This window comes from Berghia stephanieae, chromosome 2, assembly GCF_034508935.2.
Source record: "Berghia stephanieae isolate SIO BIC M18660-M18661 chromosome 2, UCSD_Bste_1.3, whole genome shotgun sequence".
Classification (NCBI taxonomy): Eukaryota; Metazoa; Mollusca; class Gastropoda; order Nudibranchia; family Aeolidiidae; genus Berghia; species Berghia stephanieae.
Window position 1 is genome coordinate 81,376,995 of NC_088361.1, and position 19,254 is coordinate 81,396,248.

Sequence of the window (19,254 nt, forward strand, 5' to 3'; positions counted from 1 at the left end):
ACTTTCACGGTAGTGATGGCAATAATCACTAATAATCCTCCAAAATGAACCAAATAAATAGGCAATAGTACGTCTGACTGGATTAGACTAGGAAATGAGACAAATTTTGAGAATATGCATGTGGTCTCTGACGTCATGATGACACAAAAATGGTAGAGACAACCAATCAGTTCAGGCTAAGGGTTTGTTGACGCTCACAACACATATTCCTTTTGTTCAAATAAGCACAAAAAGAAAAGGAAGATGCAGGATTGGTAGAGTTATCAGAACTAGAACTAGTTGAGAGATATCTGCCCCCCCCCCCCCCCACCCAACTGGGACAATCCCTTGTCACAGGGAGAGGGAGTGAAAGTCCATCACAAATGGGCCTTGGTAGAGTTTGAACAATTTAAAACATAGTGTGTGCCCTCCTTTAAAAAATCAAAAATCATGATCAGTTAGAAACAACCTTTATTAAACATATGAACATAGAAAGGCAAAATATACATCTGAATAGCATTGGAATAATAATCAAATCAACCCACGAGTGACAACAAAACATGTGCATTTTTACAAAAGGTTGTAATTGCAATGCAACAATAATTATAAAAGCAACCATGCTACAATATCAGTGATAGCTGGTACGTAATGGTAGATTTGAGGAATGTACGAATAGCAAGTTACGAATTAATGATTTGTAATCCTGAAACAAACTAAAAGAAGCTCTAGGAATAAAAGGCTGGAATACAAAACTCAGAATGCTTGTAGATATTATAATATCCACAATAAAACAGACTGAACTATAACTTTAGTAGTGCCGCCTGGCAAATGTAACTTTTAAAAAGAATTATCAATATTCAAGATATCAAGCCAGCCAGAAGAAATTCCAGTAACAATAAGCAAGCAAGCCTGGACAAGGTGAAATAAAATGAAATCAGAACGCATTTCATATAAATAATAAAAAATATCAGCATAAATGACACTGCATTAAGAATTGTGTTTGTTTTCAAGGATTTTACCGCACTTGCAACACATCAGGTCACATCAGCGCCAGTAAAAGGAAGAAAATTGGGACAGTAAAAACATTCTAGATGTACAATTAAAAGGACCTGAGGAAAAAATAAGACATAGGGTGCAGATTCCAAGAGCACCCTACCAGTGTACTTAGAGATCACCTAAAAGTCTCACCCAGACACTAGCACAAGATCCCACTAAGAAGAATACATTTAAATGTCTACAAATCATATGTTATACATAAGAAATTCAATCAAGATCCACAAAGACTGGTTCTTCGATTGGCATCAGAGGAACCACATGATTAGCAGTCCAGTACTCGAGTGGCATAGCCGCTTCATGCTGAGGAGTGGAGCACCAGAAAATGGAGAAAGCATGTGAAGTACGAGTTTCCCTAGCTCGGCAGGTCTTATTGTTAAACTTCTGATAGCTCAGTGGACCCAACAATGGGTAAACAGAGAGCACATCGACATTCAAAGCATTGGCAGCAGCCATCACTTGCCACATGCCCATAAAAACTGATGACTTACAGACACTGAGAGTTTCCTGCTGAAAGACAGACTCTGGACTATCAGACAAAGTAGTATCAGAGTGGGAAATAAGAAAAGACAACTCATCCTGATCTAGGCACAAATAGTCCATAGCATTTGAAACCAGCTCCTGGACTATCCGACACCTTATCTCAACATGATGGTCCTGAGTGCCGAAACAATGGTAACTAAAGGATCTAGGCACGCAGTTACCATCTCCAACAGTTTCAACGGGTACCAAATATTGAATACCCATTGAACAGAAACGTTCTGAGGCAAAAGAATCCACCGAACCACTAACACTGCTCACTGTATGGAACATAAATTCAGGAAGTGGAAAATTCACGAAAGAGGATGAAACCCGACTTACAACAGAACGAAGCTCATTGTAAGAATGACAATTGGAGAATATGCCAAGGACCTCTAAGAAAAAAGACTCACGTGACCTTTCCACAGAAACAGGCAAGTTGTCACACACATCAGGTGAAGCAGACGAGTCAACATTTGGCCCAGAAGTGCTCACGGAATGACTGAGGACATCCTTCACCTGCACGAACCGACGAGTATGACGCCATGGATCAACATGGTTGGAGTTTTGACAAGCCAAGAAGTTACCAGAGACACAAGGCGGACAGAAACAAGATAGATTTCTCAAGAGCAAACCATCAGATGTACTGAGAATATCATGAACCTGACGAGTACCAGGTAGACACTGAGTTGGACGGATGATACTATCGACAGAAATGTCAGAGGGAAGAATGAGGGAAAAGCTCCTGCGCATATGGACACAAATTCCATCAGAGACGGGAGGATGGACGGAAAGCCTCTCACAAGCAAAAGCATGAAGATCTTCAGCAGATTGAATGGTGACCTTACCTGCTTTGACAGCATTTTTTGCAGCTCGCTTCAAAACCCCACCAAGAGCATCACATGGGTTCTTGCCATGCCTTGACCCAAAGAAAGACCGTTGAACGGAAACAGATGAAGAGTGATAGGACTGCAGGTATGAAAATGGAACACGGGATTTATACTGTGATGAGCAACCATCACTAAATACGACAACTCTAGAAAGAGACAGGGATTCCAAATATCTAAGAATATGCTGCATAATGCAATGCACCATATCAGCACTGTGCTGCAAGACATCACTGACAAAGACCCAGTTGTCCATGATGCGTGAACCACATGAACAGGTGTGGTAAATAACACAGGGGTGAACAGTCACCTGTGAATACCCAAAGTAAGCAGACTGAGGCTGATCCTGCTGAACACACAAGTAGTTCTCTGAAAAGTCAAGAACAGCAACAGCCCACCCACTGGGTATATCACGGATGAGGGAGGAGAATTGGTTAGTTTGCCACCTGTGGACAAAATCATGCATGGCCAAATGGAAGAGCTCAGATTTGAGCTCGGAAACAAGCTGATTAATAGTTCCTTCTTTTCTCACAAGATCCATTCTCATTCCAGACTTTCGCTGCACTCTTTCCCACTTTCGCCAAGACACATGCACATTCACATCCTTCACCGTACTCACAATGTCATCCAACCCATCTGTACCACAAGACTCACATTCCCGACTCACACATTCCCTACCATCACCACATACTGTCAAACCAATCAAGGCTGACAATGAAACTACTTTGGAGCCCCTGTCAATGACAGTGTTCAAGACTTTTGCCTTTAACATCGGGTTCAGGCAAATCTCGCTGAGGCATTGCCGCAAAGGGATTTTCAAATAAGATAAAACATTCTTAGGCCTTAGCCTAAAAAATGATGACCTTGATACGAGGCATCCATTTGCAGCAACAAAATCAGAATAAAGGCTTGCAATGCTTTTGTCAAGCACTTTCCTAACTTGAAGTTTCCTTGCCACACCCATTTTCCCAGGTAAAAAGTTGGACCTCTCCAGGTAGTACCCTTGTACTAGAGAGGCACATTTCCCTTTCCTCTGGTAGAGGCCTTCCGTGGGGAGACCTGCCAACAGTCTCTTTACAATGCATGAATGCATATCACGTTTCCGACTAAGCGGGGAAGGCCACTTTTGTGTTGACTTTTGCTTTGATGGGGACTGATACACAATCCCAACATCCAGTAGAGCATCCTTGTCCTTCTTGTGAACGGACCTAACTAGGCTTTTTAAGTTCACAAAAAGTCGACCACCTTTGGCCAGACGCTTTCTCAGTCTGAATACTGTTGACCCGTGTCTGCAGTTGAGTGCGATGCGCCGATGGGTGGTTGGGGACAGGATGATACGTCGATGGGTGGTTGAGGACATGATACGTCGATGGGTGGTTGAGGACATGATACGTCGATGGGTGGTTGAGGACATGATGCGTTGATGGGTGGTTGAGGATTTGATGCGTTGATGGAAGGTTGAGGATTTGATGCGTTGATGGAAGGTTGAGGATTTGATGCGTTGATGGAAGGTTGAGGATTTGATGCGTTGATGGAAGGTTGAGGATTTGATGCGTTGATGGAAGGTTGAGGATTTGATGCGTTGATGGAAGGTTGAAGATTTGCTGCGTTGATGGAAGGTTGAGGACATGATGCGTCGATAAGTAAGCGTGATATATCTGCAGATGTATTATGTGAGCATGATGTCTGCAATTTCTTTCCTGCAGGTTTGTGTTCATGATAGTAGGAGAGACTGGCTTCTCGTTCCCTCTGCATTTTTTGTGAGGACATATTCGCACGCCGCTTCCGTTGACTCAGTTTGTTCCTTTCCCTCCTCTCCTCGAGCTTTTTCTCATCCAGCCTCGTATTTCGTTTGGGGCCTGTGATCTGCATTTTCTCCTTACACCGAGCACTGAAAATGAGAAAGATGGAAATTGCTGAATAACGGCATGAATTGAGTATTGTTTTTGTTTGCATTAAGGGTTTTAACAGCGCTTGTAACACATTTAGGTCATTTCAGCACCAATGAAAGGAAGCAGGGATCTAATTATAAATTTGAAAATTTTCCAACCACTGAAAAATAGTGGGTCGCAGTATGAGACTTGACTTTTGCTAACACTACCATAGTTACATCCATTATAGTAGATGAATATTGATCAATGAATAATGCCAAAAACTATGGGGACATATAACCGTAAACAATATCAAGCATGCGCTCATAAACTGCTATGCACACCCCATTCTAAGATCATTGTGATGAAGAGAATGAAATAACACTAACCGATATGCAATATTGCGGATTCTTGTGGCTTCCCTTTGAATTGCCTTCTTGTCCTCCGGCAACGACTGGCGATAGTGACGATGCCACAACTTATCAGCCTCTTTATGTTCCTTATGATCCGCCTTCAACTGCTCCCTGTAGCGATGGTTTGACTGTTTCTTCCTCTCAGCAGCAGTGAGAGTTGGAGCAGGTTGTGGAATATCAAACTCCAGTCGTCGACGACACTCTCTTTTGGGACGCTCTGTAAAATATGACAAAATTGTTCATAATTATGATCACTCATACGAAACTTCCTAAACATTAAAAAAAAAAAAAACAGAAATAGACGAGCCTAAACTCACAATTTTCATATGATGTAATCTGAAAACATCCCTGCTCAGTCTTAAAAAAACATGTTTCTTTCGAAAATTGACAACACAAACTCTAAAACAAAACTAGTTTGCAAAGTCATTTAAATACAGAGTTGTTCTAACACAAAGATGTATGGGGCCCAACTTCATGCCCTTTTCGACCGTATTGACCAGCTTCATTTTCATTCGATAAAAAGCAATGGACAGTCAAAATATTTCAAATTCTTGTCTGTCTACGTAAACTAAATGGTATCAAATAGGACCTCTAACTCTAATCACAATTTACAGCCCAATTAAATCAACCAAAAAGGAGCTTTGGAAGAAAATCATTAAAACAAAAAACTGAACAACAAAAATTACAATTTCGTAGTGGGCCAGAACACTAAAAGAAATTAAATAAACCATGACATCTTATGACAAACCTACTCTATCATTATGTCACACGGATATGGCAAATCATCAGTAACATTAAAATCACTGAAATATCACAAGACCTGGGTTGAGGATGGGAGGTTTTTTCTTTTAATACTGAACTTACTCTGGACAACATTGAGTTTTATTTTTTTAAAAATGTAGTGCAGAACATCACAAATGAAAAAAAGTATTTTGGTCATCAGGATGTCGGAGAACAATTACTGCTTAACAGACATGCGTGACTAAAAATATAACAGGAGATGACTATCCCAGCATCAAAAGTGAAAAAGGAATAATTGTTAATATCTAAAAGAGAATTCATCTTCAGAAAAAAACCTTGACTATCGACGTCACTGTGACAAAATCTTAATTTGGTCAGAATGACGTCAGGGAGAAAATAGTCATAATTTAAATGACCAGATAAGAAGAATCCACAATAACAACCAGGAAATTAGAGGATCATAAAAAAAAAGCGTTATTGGAATTACTGGGACTGAAGTCTTCACTCTCTAAAACAAGGCATTTAAAAAACCATGATGTAGCACGCCTACGACGTCATCGTGACTATCTTCTTTTTCCCAACACGCCCTCGACGTCATTTTGACAAGACATTACATTGGTCACCGTGACGTCGGAAACCAAATTTCATTTAAATGCCATCAGCTCTACTCCAAAAATGATAGACTCGTCTTCAAAATTTAGCATTTAAAAAAATGAAATCAACCACATGATTTGGCGTGCATCAGTGGAAGTAAAAAAAAAAGAGGGGCTAATCTAAAATTTATAAAATAACTACGACGTCACAGTGACACACTTTCTATCTTGTCATGTCTTATCTGTGACGTCGGAGAAGACCCATGGTGAGACTGATGCAAAAATTAAAAATAACGTTCAATGTCGTGAATATAATTTAGATACAAATCCTCCAAAGAGTCATATGAACCTACATACTATAAAAATGCCTATTTTATCGAAAACAACAAAGTATCTTAATCCGACGTCATGATGACAGCTAATACAAATTGTCGACGTCATGATGACCTTTGTCACGGCCCCTCTATGACGTCGAAACCAGAAAATTAAATTGAATAAACTCTAAACCCAAGAGTACAATAATAAGCAAAATTTTCTAATTGTGATGTAATTTTAACATTTTTATTTTGAAATAAAGTTTGCTAAGATAAAAGATAAAAAAGAACGGTTCACAACGTGAATTCGACGTCACAATGACCAAGACAGTAATTCAAAGTACTTACCCATTTAAAGGCGACGACCACTTCACACTGGGAATTTCCGTGAAAATACTTGGTTTAATGCACGAAACAATGAATGTGCTGATTAGAGCACGAAAAAACGAGCGTGGATGAATTAAAAGAAAGGAAATATTGATGGATTTTGCTTAGTCTGCCTCTGACGTCATTGAGTCATCGTGCGTGACCAAGGGCAAATGGACTCGTCGGAGATGGGCAACGGCACTTTATAAGTCGACGGAATTAACTCTTCTATAAATGTGGCACAAAAAACTTGAACTTTAGCCACGAATCAAGCAACGGAACTTATCCCGTTCCCAAATCTCTCAATGCATCTCCGACGTCATGAAATGACTAAGTCATCATGTCTCCGACACATTATGCTTACTTATCAAAAAAAATCCCCTTTTCATAACGAAATTTTGCTTTCTTATTCCTTATTTTTATCACCGCTTTCATCCCATTTTCGAGATTAAGCGATAAGGCTGCCCGAGTATTATAAAATCAAATCTAAATATTTACTTTAAAATGACAAAGGGCATGACGTCGGAGTTATTAATTTTTATCGCCAATAAAATCAAAAGTATTTAAATTATAATTATAATTATTGTTTGGAATCATTAAGGTACGTTTCTTTTCCGGTAAAAAGCAAAGTTAAAAGCGTTTACAATCAGCCTTCCTGTATTTTATCTATGTGAAAGACACGACATATTTTGTGCAACAATTTGAGAGAAATAAAATCATGGGATTTTTTCAACAAATTGCATGTACCAAGAAAACTAAATAATTTTCATGCCCCATGTTATCTCCAGTATATCTTTAATATACCTGCTTTTAATTGGGTATCTACACGAGTATGTTTACTGAGTGGTTATTTTTTTATGCTACCCTTAAAAAAGACACCCAATCTCAATCTCACTATTTGAGAATGACTCATATATATTGAATTTCAAAACAAACACAATTGGGTCCCAACAGTTTAGTGTTTTAATTGGCATTACAGAATCCACTCTTTCTGTCTGAAATACTAAAAAATGTCTTATTCTTGACTTTGATGAAAATTTTTTTGTGTGAATGGGCACTTCATCAATAAATTATAATATCACTCATTTAAACAAGTCAGTGTTACTCACAATATCTGTAATGTAAGGAGACGTGGCACCACCAAAGAACTCAATACACTGACTCAGTCCCATGGCCGAGTTACGGAGACTGGTAGGTACCAGCTCTGACATGTAAACATACATTATGGAGTAGGCTGCTGTATTACCAAACTTGCCGACCATCATAAGACCAAAGGCAAATACCTGTAAGCAGATGGTGAAATCTGACATTAAAAATAAAATTTACAAGAATATCATGACTAAGTCTTTGCAGCTCAACTCATTTGTTATTAATTCTGTTTATAATACAAAGCCTTCCCCTGTATTGTGACATGTCAATTCACCTCTTCATTCTCTTTCACGAGGTGTTTTTGTCTTTAGTGGTCATTATATGGATGAGATATAAGTGTTTTGATTTCTCACCATTCTTAAAGGTTGATTCTTAGGCAAAATCTTTGAGCATTTCTCTCTTTTTCTTGCTATAAAATTCTCCCCTCATCTCATTTTACATATGGCGCAACAAACTTGATCAAACCATAATTTGTCAAAATATCAAAGTGAATACTGAGCTGCTAGAAGCTGTGGATGTAAAAAGTAATGAACAAAATTATTGCATTGAGTGGCTGATAAAAGGTCAATCACTCTACATGTTTTTCTCATTCAAATGTAATTTTTCATAAAGACATTGATGGACAAGCTTGATATCTTACATTATTTGTCTTTGGTCCAAAATATAGCGGGAACAATGTGAGAAGAAATCCCAAAACACTGGTCATAATACTGCCAAAGTAGAGGGGTTTACGTCCAAGTCGGCTGATAAAAATGAAGATAAAAAGGTTAGCCAAGGTCTCCACTACACTGGTGATGGTAAAGTTGAGGTATACATTTCCACTCAGATCTTCAATGTTCAGCCAAAACCCATAATATGCCATATTCAGAGTAAACCTGACAAAAGGAAATAAATGAAAAATGGAAAAAAATATTAAGGCAGAAGAGACGTTTCTTCCAAACTCAAGTAAAATATTTACCTGCTGAAACGGGAGGAAAAGGGAGAGTTTCTGCTTTACAATCAAATTGTACAATAAATGGATTTTATTTGTAATATAAAGTAAAGCCTTCCGTAAAAAAAAAAGGCTTCTCAACTAAACATATCAAAATATCATACCAGTTTATCATAAAATATTTTCTTATTTGAAGCTGTTATATTCTTTTTTTTTTTTGTAAATTACATTCCTATTTGTACATTTTTTACGGTCCACAGCCTCTGTCAGTTTAGTATTCATCATACAGACCTGTTTACAATGATGATAATCATCCTAATAAGAAGCACCCTGTGAGTGAACAGTTTCCAGACACGTCCAGACTCCTTTTGCTGCTGAGAATTGCCGTCAGCTTCTTCATCTTTTAATCTCTCCAGTACAGTCCGTTCAGGGAATTCTGTGCCACTTTCACTTGCTGCCTTTTTCAAGATGGCTTCTGCCTCATCAATCCGACCTCTTGACAAAAGCCATCTTGGAGACTCTGGTATGATGCTGGCCAGGTGGATAGAGAAATAAAATTCTTTTAATGATATCTAGATTTTTAAAAATTAATTAAATTTTGAAATAACAAATAAGAGTGCGATGTAAATTATCATAAATTTCAAAACAAGGCTGTATAAAAGTGAAGACAAAATTTTTATGTTTTGTTTTATATTTTAAGGGTTCTACAGCAATTGCAATACATTTAAATCATATCAGCGCCCAAAAAAAGGAAGAAAATGGGATAGTCAAAAAATTCAAGAATTGCAATTAAATTGGGAACAGATGTAGATTCCAAGAGCATACTATCAATGCACTTAGTTCGTAATCATCTAAAAGTCCCAACCAGCACAGAATCCCACTAAGAGGAATACACTCAAATATTTACAACAAACAAAAAATATAGCTATCAAACATAACAGAGAGATGATTTACAAGAAAAAACATATCACCTCTCAAAACTAACACTATGCATTTGACTGTTTCCCTCTTAGCCAAAGACCCAGGCAAGCACAAAGACAAAAACCAAGTAATCCCATTCTAAGACAGCGATAGAAAGCACTCAGAAAATAGATAAGGTATAGGGGGATAGAAGATACAGCAAGTGATATCCTGACAATGGGAAGTCAATCAAAAGACTCCACACAGCAATATTTTTTTTTGAAAAAACAAAACAAAACATTAAAAAAAAAGAATTACATAATCGGTGGCTGACAGGGGCGGTTAATGGCTGTTTATTTAAGGTGGCATGGATCGAAAACACATTCTCTCACCCTACTCAGGTGTAAAATGAGTACCTGGCCGGAAACAGTGTTGTCTATGTTGGAGGAAAATGTTATCTCACCCAACAGACATCATGCCTCGTCTTTCATGTTGCTATTGGCTTGAAGAAGCCAACTAAAAATTTGTTGTACACTCAGATACCTTCAGTTGGATATCAGCATATTGGTGGTAGTACAAGCCAAAGTCTCTGATATAATTTTATAGTGGATCTATGTAGAGAACAAAAAACACAGGTCCAAGAACTGAGCCTGGGGTACACTACACTCCAAAGGAATTTGATTTGATTTAAAAATTAATTATGACAACAATTTATCTATTTAGCAAATGATTTCAACCAGCTGAGTGCCATGTTAAACATATCAAACATTATTTCTAAGAATTTTAATATTAAGTTTTGATCAATCAAAATCAAAAGCTGAGGTTACATCACAAATGTTGCGGGGCCCTTTATCTGTGATTTGGGGAAGATCCTTTACAACCTGGACAAGAGCAGTTATCAATGTATGACAAATGAAAAATTTCTTACATGAGATCTATTTATAGGTTGGCAAAAATTTGTTTTAAAACTAGCTTTTCAATAATTTTATAAGAATGTAAGGTCAGGGGATGATACTTATTTTTTAGATTTTATTTGTCAAGATTTGCTTTTTCCAGAAAAGGTTTACCATGCAAAACTTTTTAAACATCAGGCACAACACCCGTATTGAGCAGTTCATTCATAATAAAAGAAAGAAATGATATCCATTCATCAATGTCAGCCTTGATTGGATCCAACTCATTGGTTTTTGAGAAGGACAATGCTGAATTTAGACTTCATTCGAGCGTGAGAGAGAGACCATCACCAGAGAACACTTCAAACATTTGTATCTAAGGGATAAGTTTCTTATTCCTTTCTGATTGATTTAAATTTCAAAACTGAAATATTAACAAATAGTTGCAGGTAGGAAATAGTTCTTAATTTAAGTTGGTATATGCTGCTGTTCCTATACCAAACATTCATTTGAACCTTGAAAAAGTCCTTTGATGATTCTACAGCTAAACTCTTTTCTTAGGACACTGATGTAAATGTTGCTGCTCGAAGCTCGAAGAAATGAATAACAATGTGAAATTGATTGTAAGCTTAACAACGCCACTGCCACATTATCTCATTCGTCTGTAGTGTTTGATTCATCCTGTTTTGTTGATAAAAGGGCAACCCGAAATGTCCATTTTATCTGTTTTCGTATTTTAAATTGAAGATTACATTCAATTTCACATTGTTTTTCATAAGGAGACTGATGAAAATTTTTTAAAACAGATCATGACACCTTAATTATTTCCCTGACTATAAAAACACATACAAAAATGCATATTGCAACTGAAACTGAAACTCACAAAAAGTATGAGAATAATCCCAAGCCGGGAAGACAAACAGCAAGAAGCAAATACTTCCAATCACGGATGAAGTATGCAGCTCCTACTAAGACAAATAGACCCACGCACAAAAAGAATTGAAAAACCATGCCGGCTTGCAAACGGTAGCTTGGTCCTACAAGTTCCATCACTGAAAATAGAAAAAAAAAAATCAGCTAAATAGTCCTTATGAACCAAAAGACAAAGAACCATGCAATTGATCAGTCAGGTCGTCTTTCAAGGGTTAAATCAAAATATGTTGATGAATGACTAGCAACAGCTTAACCATACGAAACAAAATTGTGGTAGAAGTATCTAATCCTACATTTTAAGGTTTTGCCTCGGGACATAAAAGCCCTTTTAGCACATTTGGTGGATAGGGCTCTAAATAAGAGCTCTGAGTATTTAATACAAACAAACCATTTTTGGGGAGGCCATAAATATAAAATGACTAATCTTTAATATTTAATGGCATTTTTAGAACTGATCAAGAAACAACCCCTAGCCACTATCTGAATAGAATCCCATTTCTCACAATTATGACAGAACTATTGATAATGTAAGCTCCTTAGAGATGGTGTAAAAATGCATTTTGAAAACATTAAATATCATGAAACCCAACAAAACAATTATATATTCAAATAATATTCAAAATTTGCAAAGATGATGAGAAAAAAAAATAGCCAAGAATGATGATGTCATTTGTCATTTCGACATACCCTACATGAGATACTGATACTCATTTTTTGGAAAGGTGATAAATTTTACTCATCTCTCGGTTGATACAAATTTAATTTTTTTTTCCAAAGAAGCTAAAAAACTTAATTACATAATATTTTCGCAATTATACATTTTATCATAGAACATGATCAATAAATAATTTACCCATGATAAAAGCAATCATGAAAGTTCCAATGCCACTTAAACCCTGGAAAAATCTCATGGTTAAGAACAGACCATAGTAGGGAGACAAGGCGAGAATAATTGTCACTACCATGAAGAAAGCCAGGCATACCAGAAAAACTTTTTTCCTTCCAAATCTGAAATCAAACCAAAGTAATGGTCAATAAATTAATATAATTCTATTAAAATAGTTTTATCTTCTTCAAGAAGTCATTGATATTTGTGTGTGTGACTGGGGGTTTAAAGGGCGCGGGGGTGAGAGGGAGTGTTGTGTTTTGTTAATTTTTTTCCAATGTTTATAATTTTTCTTTTTAAATGCAATTGGAGCAAATCCCCAGATGTGATATCTTAAATAGCAGTTGATGAGTTTTCAGAAATTTGATTTTAGAAACTTTCCTTTCAGTTATTCATTAAATCATAAGGTGATAATCATGATTGGAAAAATATATGAATTTCATTTTTGATTTGAAATAAAGAAGAAACTTACATGTCCGACATTAGTCCATTTACAAATGCACCAAGAAGCACTCCAAAGAATGAAATCATTTTAAAATGGGACTGATATATCCTATAATCGCACACCATGTTGAACTGAAAAAAAAGTGCATGCAATATTTCAAAATTATGGTAAGGTTTTAAAAGGGGGTCATCACATATTGCTAATATTGTTCATTAGGAATATATTTCAAAGACAACTACTTAATTAAATTAAATATTGATGTCTCAGTCCATTCTTGGTATTTTCATTAATATTGATATTTTGGAAAGCAGCCGTGTTGTCTGTAACTGAAAAATGCTGGACACTTTCCATATTGGTCTCAATATTGCAAAGGCCTGGCATGCTTTCTTGATTCTAGCGATGACGTCTTCATCAGTTCCACCCGACCGACTGATTTTGCTGCCAAGGATGTAAATTCCCCGACATAGTCTATTGCCGTACCAGAGATGGTGTTTTGTGATTCTTTCATGTAAAGACAAGTAACTGCAATGCAATTATAGATAATTGAAGCCCAAGTCGCAATTTTCTTACGTCTCTCTTGGTAAAAACTTTTTATTCTCTAATACAAAATATACAGATGAAACAAACAAAATCAGCATCGTTGTTAAGGGGTTAAAAACACCTGCACAAAAAGCACCAGCATCCCTGTGACACTCCCATGTAGTACATTATCGTTTGTTTCATCTTCACATGCCGATTCCCTTTATCCCTTCAATAATGGAAACCAATACATGTGCCGCTATACTGAACAGACTCATAGATAGAGGTAACAATTTCCGTTGAGCGTTTCGTGTTATAGGAATGGCTAGTACGATAGTTGGAGTTTTAATCACATTTGTTTTAAACTTCAGGCAAAGCGAGCATTTTCAATGTTTACAGGCTTATAGGCTCTGATATTTGCTCTGATCTGATATTTGCAACTGCCGACCTGCGTCAATTTTACCAACCCAATTTTGATTTATCTGACCTACAGATCCATTATCCGACCAACCAGCGGCCATCCAACCAAAAACCCACTTTTCTGACTTGCCTGGACACCCTGAATAAAATAATTTTTCATTGTGTGTTATTCCTCTGCACTTGATCTTGAAGCCCACCACTACAATGGTTTGTTTGTTTTGTTTTTAAGGGTTTTACGGCGCTGGCAACACATTTAGGTCATATCAGCACCAGTAAAAAGGAAGAAAATGGGATAATAAAAAGTTCTAGATTTACAATTAAAGTATCCAAGAATAAAGCAGACAAAGGGGAATTGGTTCAAACAGGGAACAGATGTAGATTCCAAGAGCATAATATCAGTGTACTTAGTTTGAGATCACCTAAAAGTCTCATCCAGACACAAGCACAGGTCCCCACTAAGAGGAATACACTCAAATGTTTACAAAACATACATAATACACAAACAAAACATAATACAATGCATAACAGAGAGATGATTTACAAGGAAAAAACTATCATCTCCCAAAACTAACTAAACATTTGACTGTTTCCCTCCCGGCCAGAGTATCCGGCCAGGGGCAGGACAAAACCAAGTAATCTCATTCAAAGACAAAGACAGAAAGCATGTTGGAAAACAGACAAAGGGGGATAGAAGACACATTATGTACCTCCCTGCCCACTATGGGAGGTCAGGAACCCCACCACGAACTACAATGGTTGTGTTGCAGTCAAGACTGCATGCCGAAAAACAATACTGATAATGCTGGTGACAGTGAGGTGATATTGTGAATCATTAAATACGTAAACATTTGACAACTTTTAAAAGAATTAAACGAGCAATGAAAAACGAGAAAACAGGTCAAGTCACAAGAATAAATTGACCCAAATAAACAATATATGTTATGTACATATGCCATATTTGTATTTATGTAATGTAACATGTTAAACTTATTGTTCTGATTTCACCGTGTGTCACTAAGGTTGCAGAGGCACTATCTTGAACTCACAGTGCCAACATAAATTGGGTCTGGGAGTTCAAGCTAACAACTAAGCACCTTGACGGTATGCCCTTATGAGAGGCATTTTGAACCCAAATTTCTCTATCCACCCAGCAGTAATTAGGTATGTCAGTCTATTTGATCAGATGGATAGTACTTTGTGATTAACTAGTATCCTATGCCAGCATTAGTTACTGTTCATTAACATTTCAGAAACGGAGAACTTTGGCTCCATGGGCCTTCTGACTTCCTGAAAAACTATTATTACTTACTTCACTGACAGCTGTGTTAAGTGATGTGTCGTATACCCATTCATCGCAACTGCTCTTCGATCTATTCACTAAGTTTGATTCATTGTACAAATCCCCATGATATAAATGGCACTTTGATAGCCCATTCTCATTTTCCTTCTCTTTTGGAACATACAATTCAACAAGTTGTTTGTGAGCATCCGATTGATATGCGAATGTATCATTGTTCAAATTGTCCAAGTGGCATCTGATAGAGAAAATATTAAAAAATAAAATATTTCAATATCTGATGCATATCAGGTAAAAAACTTAAGTGATAGAAGGGAAAGTAAATGGTGTCTTAAAGATATTTATTCTTGATCACCATCAAGATGATCAAAATAATAAAAACGAGATTTCTGGGTCACATAGAAAGAAGGAGTAGAAGAGGAAGACGGCAAAGAAAGATATCGGTAGTAAGAAGCCATAACACTTTCAGCCCTGGGACTGACTGAGTAGTCGGATGTCCGAGCCCTGGGCGTTTTAACCTAATTTCAAACATTCATTTTATAAAAAAGTTTTAAAGATATCTCCTTCAAATTTGAATTGTAATGTAATCAATACTAGTTGTAAAACGGACGTGGAAAGGCAGACGAGCATTGATCAGGATGATGCTTGATTGTGAAAGTGAAACATTTGCAGTAAACAGACATTTTATCTTATGAAAACCTTCAGTGAAAGAGACACATATTTATCCATGCCAAGCATGTTTGAATGAAGCAATCTAATAATAAATCTCCTGGAAAATGATTGGTCATTCATGAATAATAAAATTATAGTTTGTCTCCAGAAAACTAGTCAATCAACAAGCGAATAGTAGTTTGAGCAATATAGTCTGTCATGGATATATCTATGTTCAAGGCTGGTGTGTGGTAGCAGAAATCATGGATAAACCTGTGATCAGGGCTGGAAATTTTGAGTTACAATGGCCTTGGATGCAACGTGAGCAAAGGAAATCTTAAAATTTAAAAATCCATATAAATCATGCATGGTTATAATGGGGTAATATATCTTTGGACACGACTCCAAAGGGGGTGTGAGTTGCAAGTTTAGTATGCAGTTGAGAATCAAAAAGAAGAAGAGCACACATAAAGGAGATGGGATTGGGTGAGCAAATAGCAGTTATTGTGTGTACTATGGGCGTTTCTCTATTTTGTTTATTTGTTTTTAAGGGTTTTACAGTGCCTGCATCACATTAAGGTCATATCAGCGCCAGTAAAAAGGAAGAAAATGGGATAATTAAAAGTTCTAGAATTACAATTAAGCACCCAAGAAAAGGTAAGACAAAGGGGAATTTGTTCATATAGGAAACAGATGTAGATTCCAAGAGCACACTATCAAAGCACTTAGTTTGATATCACCTAAGGGGAAGTTTCATCCAGACACAAGAACAGGTCCCCACTAAGAGGAATACACTCAAATGTTTACAAATCAAATCATATATAATGTGTAAACATAACATAATACAGTGAATAATGGAGAGATGATTTGCAAGACAAAAAATAACATCTCCCAAAACTCTATACATTTGACTGTTTACCTCCCAGCCAGGGCCAGGACAAAACCAAGTAATCTCATCCCAAAACAAAGACAGAAAGCATGTTGGAAAACATATATAAGGGGATAGAAGACACAGTAAGTGCCTCCCTGCTCACTATGAGAGGTCAGAATAGAATAGAATAGAATAGATGGTATCGACATCGCGTGATTAGGCCACTGGCCTGTCGCCGAGTCTTTCCAGTCACTGAATGTCTTGTTCACAACATATCTAATGTATTTCCCTACCTGATCTTGTGATCAGGGGCTAGCCTACACTGCACTTTCTCTACTGATCTTTTGATCATAGCTATTTTGAGTGGGAGGCACTTCTACACTATGCATATAACTTTCCATCACTGCATCTAATCTATTCTTGAAAGCATTGACGCTCAGCGCTTCAACGACATTTGCTGGCAATGAGTTCCTTTCAATAACTCTCTGGACCCCAGGACACCACCCAGGGCGTTTCTTTGTGTACTTTTTGTGGAATGAGCGAATAGCAGTTATTGTGTACACTATGGGCGTTTCTCTGTGTATTTTTTTTAACATACCAAGGCAAAGCAACAAAAGGCGAGTGAGAAGCACTTGACTGACCAGTCAACATGTTTTACACTTAGGCCTAATGCATTAGGAATAGAGTGAGTGGTGTGCAACTTGTGACCAATTGGATAACTATACCTAAAGAGAAGTTAGTGGGTGATGAGCTCTTTGTAAAGTCTGCGATTGTCTTTTCTTATCATTGTGATGGTGTGCTACTTGAGTTTTGGAGGGCTGTTAGTGGTTGTGGCTATCAGTGGCGGGATTGGGATGGGTGGAAAGCAGAGGAAAGGAGAATGGTAGAATTTAACCATTGCATTGTTCCAATTAACCTTCAAGTAAGTGGTAGAGAAGGCGAGAGATGGTGATGGTGGTGGGGGTAGTTAGGGATGGAAGTCACAGTCGTGTTGTTTGATTTATTTACTTTGGAAGATAACTCAAAATGTGTTCCTTGCATTTTTTATATCCTCCAGTATTACCTCCCTTCAAATACTGTGTGCAGGGATGAAACAGGACTTGGCCACAACAGAAGAATTTTTGCTAGTCCCACTACTCCTGTTGTATTTGAGTTATACTATACTTGATAATACTACAGAGAAAATGAATCAAACAACCTGAAAATGAAAGTCAAAAACATTTCATTTAGTGGGAAATAAAACTATACCCTTTCAATATGTAAGAAGATGGAGAAGATTTGTTAAGCATTTTTCCCGTTTAAGAATTTTTTTACTGTATTCCTAAATTACAGCAAAACTAATATTCAAAACCATTTAGACAAACCTGTGATCTGGTGTTATGAGAATGAAAACGGGTAGGAGGGTAAAAATACCACCAAAGATTGAAGGAATGCATAATAGAAGGTAGATCCTCTTCTGATAACGGCCAAATTCTCCTATGTAATTCTGCAGAAGGTCATCAAACTTCATTTTGGACGTCAATGAATAAAAAACCTTCACTTGATGGTACTTAGCTGTAATTGATAAATAAAATAATGTCTTAATATACCAAATTGATAGAAAATGTGCAGATTTAATACTTACTTTCAATGAATTTCATGTCATACACCAAATATTAAATAATTATGTGTTAAAAAAGAACAAAGTTTATAGCTGAAGCACCACAGAGCTATAACAATTGGTATTATAAGTCCTGTCTCTTTTATTGTAATAAAACCTCATATTTCATTTGCTGGGGTTTATTCAAAGACGGGCAATAATCAATACAGTGCAACCTCTGCCTCTGCATTATGGCACCCCTGGATAACAACAATCCTGGAAAGTAACATTCACCTCTGGTCACAATGTTTTTGGTTATATATTATTGGTAATAAAATCCCTCAAACAGCGACATACATTTGAGTAAAACCCTCTGTTTAGCGAAATTAGCAGTTGACACCAATGCTTAATACAAAACCTTGAGCTAAATAGACAACCTTGATTCCTGCCGAATCAAAAATTAAGATCAAGAAAAGATATTGACAAAAAAATGATGACAAAGAAGGAAATCACTGCCAAGTACGGGATTCCCCTCAACAGTCTGTCAACAGTAGTCAAGAATTGGGACAAGATCAAAATGAACTGCCATAGAATACAAAAGAAGAAACTTTGACCTGCAATGAATACGGCCATTGACGAAGTTGTGCAGACATTACATTAAGCAGATGAGAGCTAATATAAATGATGAAGCTTCTGGCCACATCATCTGCCAGCAGGCGAAAATCATTGTGGACAATCTTGAAGTGTTGGATTTTCTAGCGAGCAATGGTCAGCTTGATAGACTTAAACCTTGGCACAGTATTGTCTTTAAAATAGTCTGTAGCGAGTCTGCTTCAGTTGAAGCTACTATTATTGGTGAAGTGAGAAACACATGATCTAATATGATTGGGACACGCCTTTTATCACATGCACTGGTCCGTGCATCAAGTCGTTATATTCAAGGATCTCACCACACTCCCTTTTCTTCCATCTTGAAAATGAAAACCCCAGAATAACGACAACCCTGGATAACCACATGATTCTCCAGCCCCTGGCTTTGCCGTT

The 19,254-nt window shown here is 37.1% G+C and overlaps 2 protein-coding genes across 2 annotated transcripts in view; both read right to left on the minus strand.

The window, feature by feature from the left end:
• Positions 1–19,254, minus strand: part of LOC144965640 (organic cation transporter protein-like) — a 28,764-nt gene that overhangs the window by 8,665 nt on the left and 845 nt on the right. Inside the window, exons 2-9 of the mRNA XM_078901193.1 lie at positions 17,996–18,185; positions 15,122–15,347; positions 12,901–13,004; positions 12,396–12,550; positions 11,493–11,661; positions 9,108–9,347; positions 8,526–8,760; positions 7,846–8,019 (exon numbers count right to left, since the gene is read on the minus strand). Of these exons, the coding sequence (XP_078757319.1) occupies positions 7,846–8,019; positions 8,526–8,760; positions 9,108–9,347; positions 11,493–11,661; positions 12,396–12,550; positions 12,901–13,004; positions 15,122–15,347; positions 17,996–18,141 (1,449 nt within the window). The 5' untranslated portion in view covers positions 18,142–18,185. The remainder of the gene's footprint in view (positions 1–7,845; positions 8,020–8,525; positions 8,761–9,107; positions 9,348–11,492; positions 11,662–12,395; positions 12,551–12,900; positions 13,005–15,121; positions 15,348–17,995; positions 18,186–19,254) is intronic.
• On the minus strand, positions 600–5,059 carry LOC144965639 (uncharacterized). Its single transcript, XM_078901192.1, has 2 exons — positions 4,699–5,059; positions 600–4,329 (listed from the first exon to the last, which is right to left on the minus strand). The coding sequence occupies exon 2, from the start codon at positions 4,066–4,068 to the stop codon at positions 1,243–1,245; it is 2,826 nt and encodes a 941-aa protein (XP_078757318.1). The 5' UTR covers positions 4,069–4,329; positions 4,699–5,059; the 3' UTR covers positions 600–1,242.

Bases quoted from the DNA above. Each gene is read 5' to 3' on its own strand.
- LOC144965639 (XM_078901192.1), bottom strand. From the start codon at position 4,068: ATGTCCTCAACCTTCCATCAACGCAGCAAATCTTCAACCTTCCATCAA.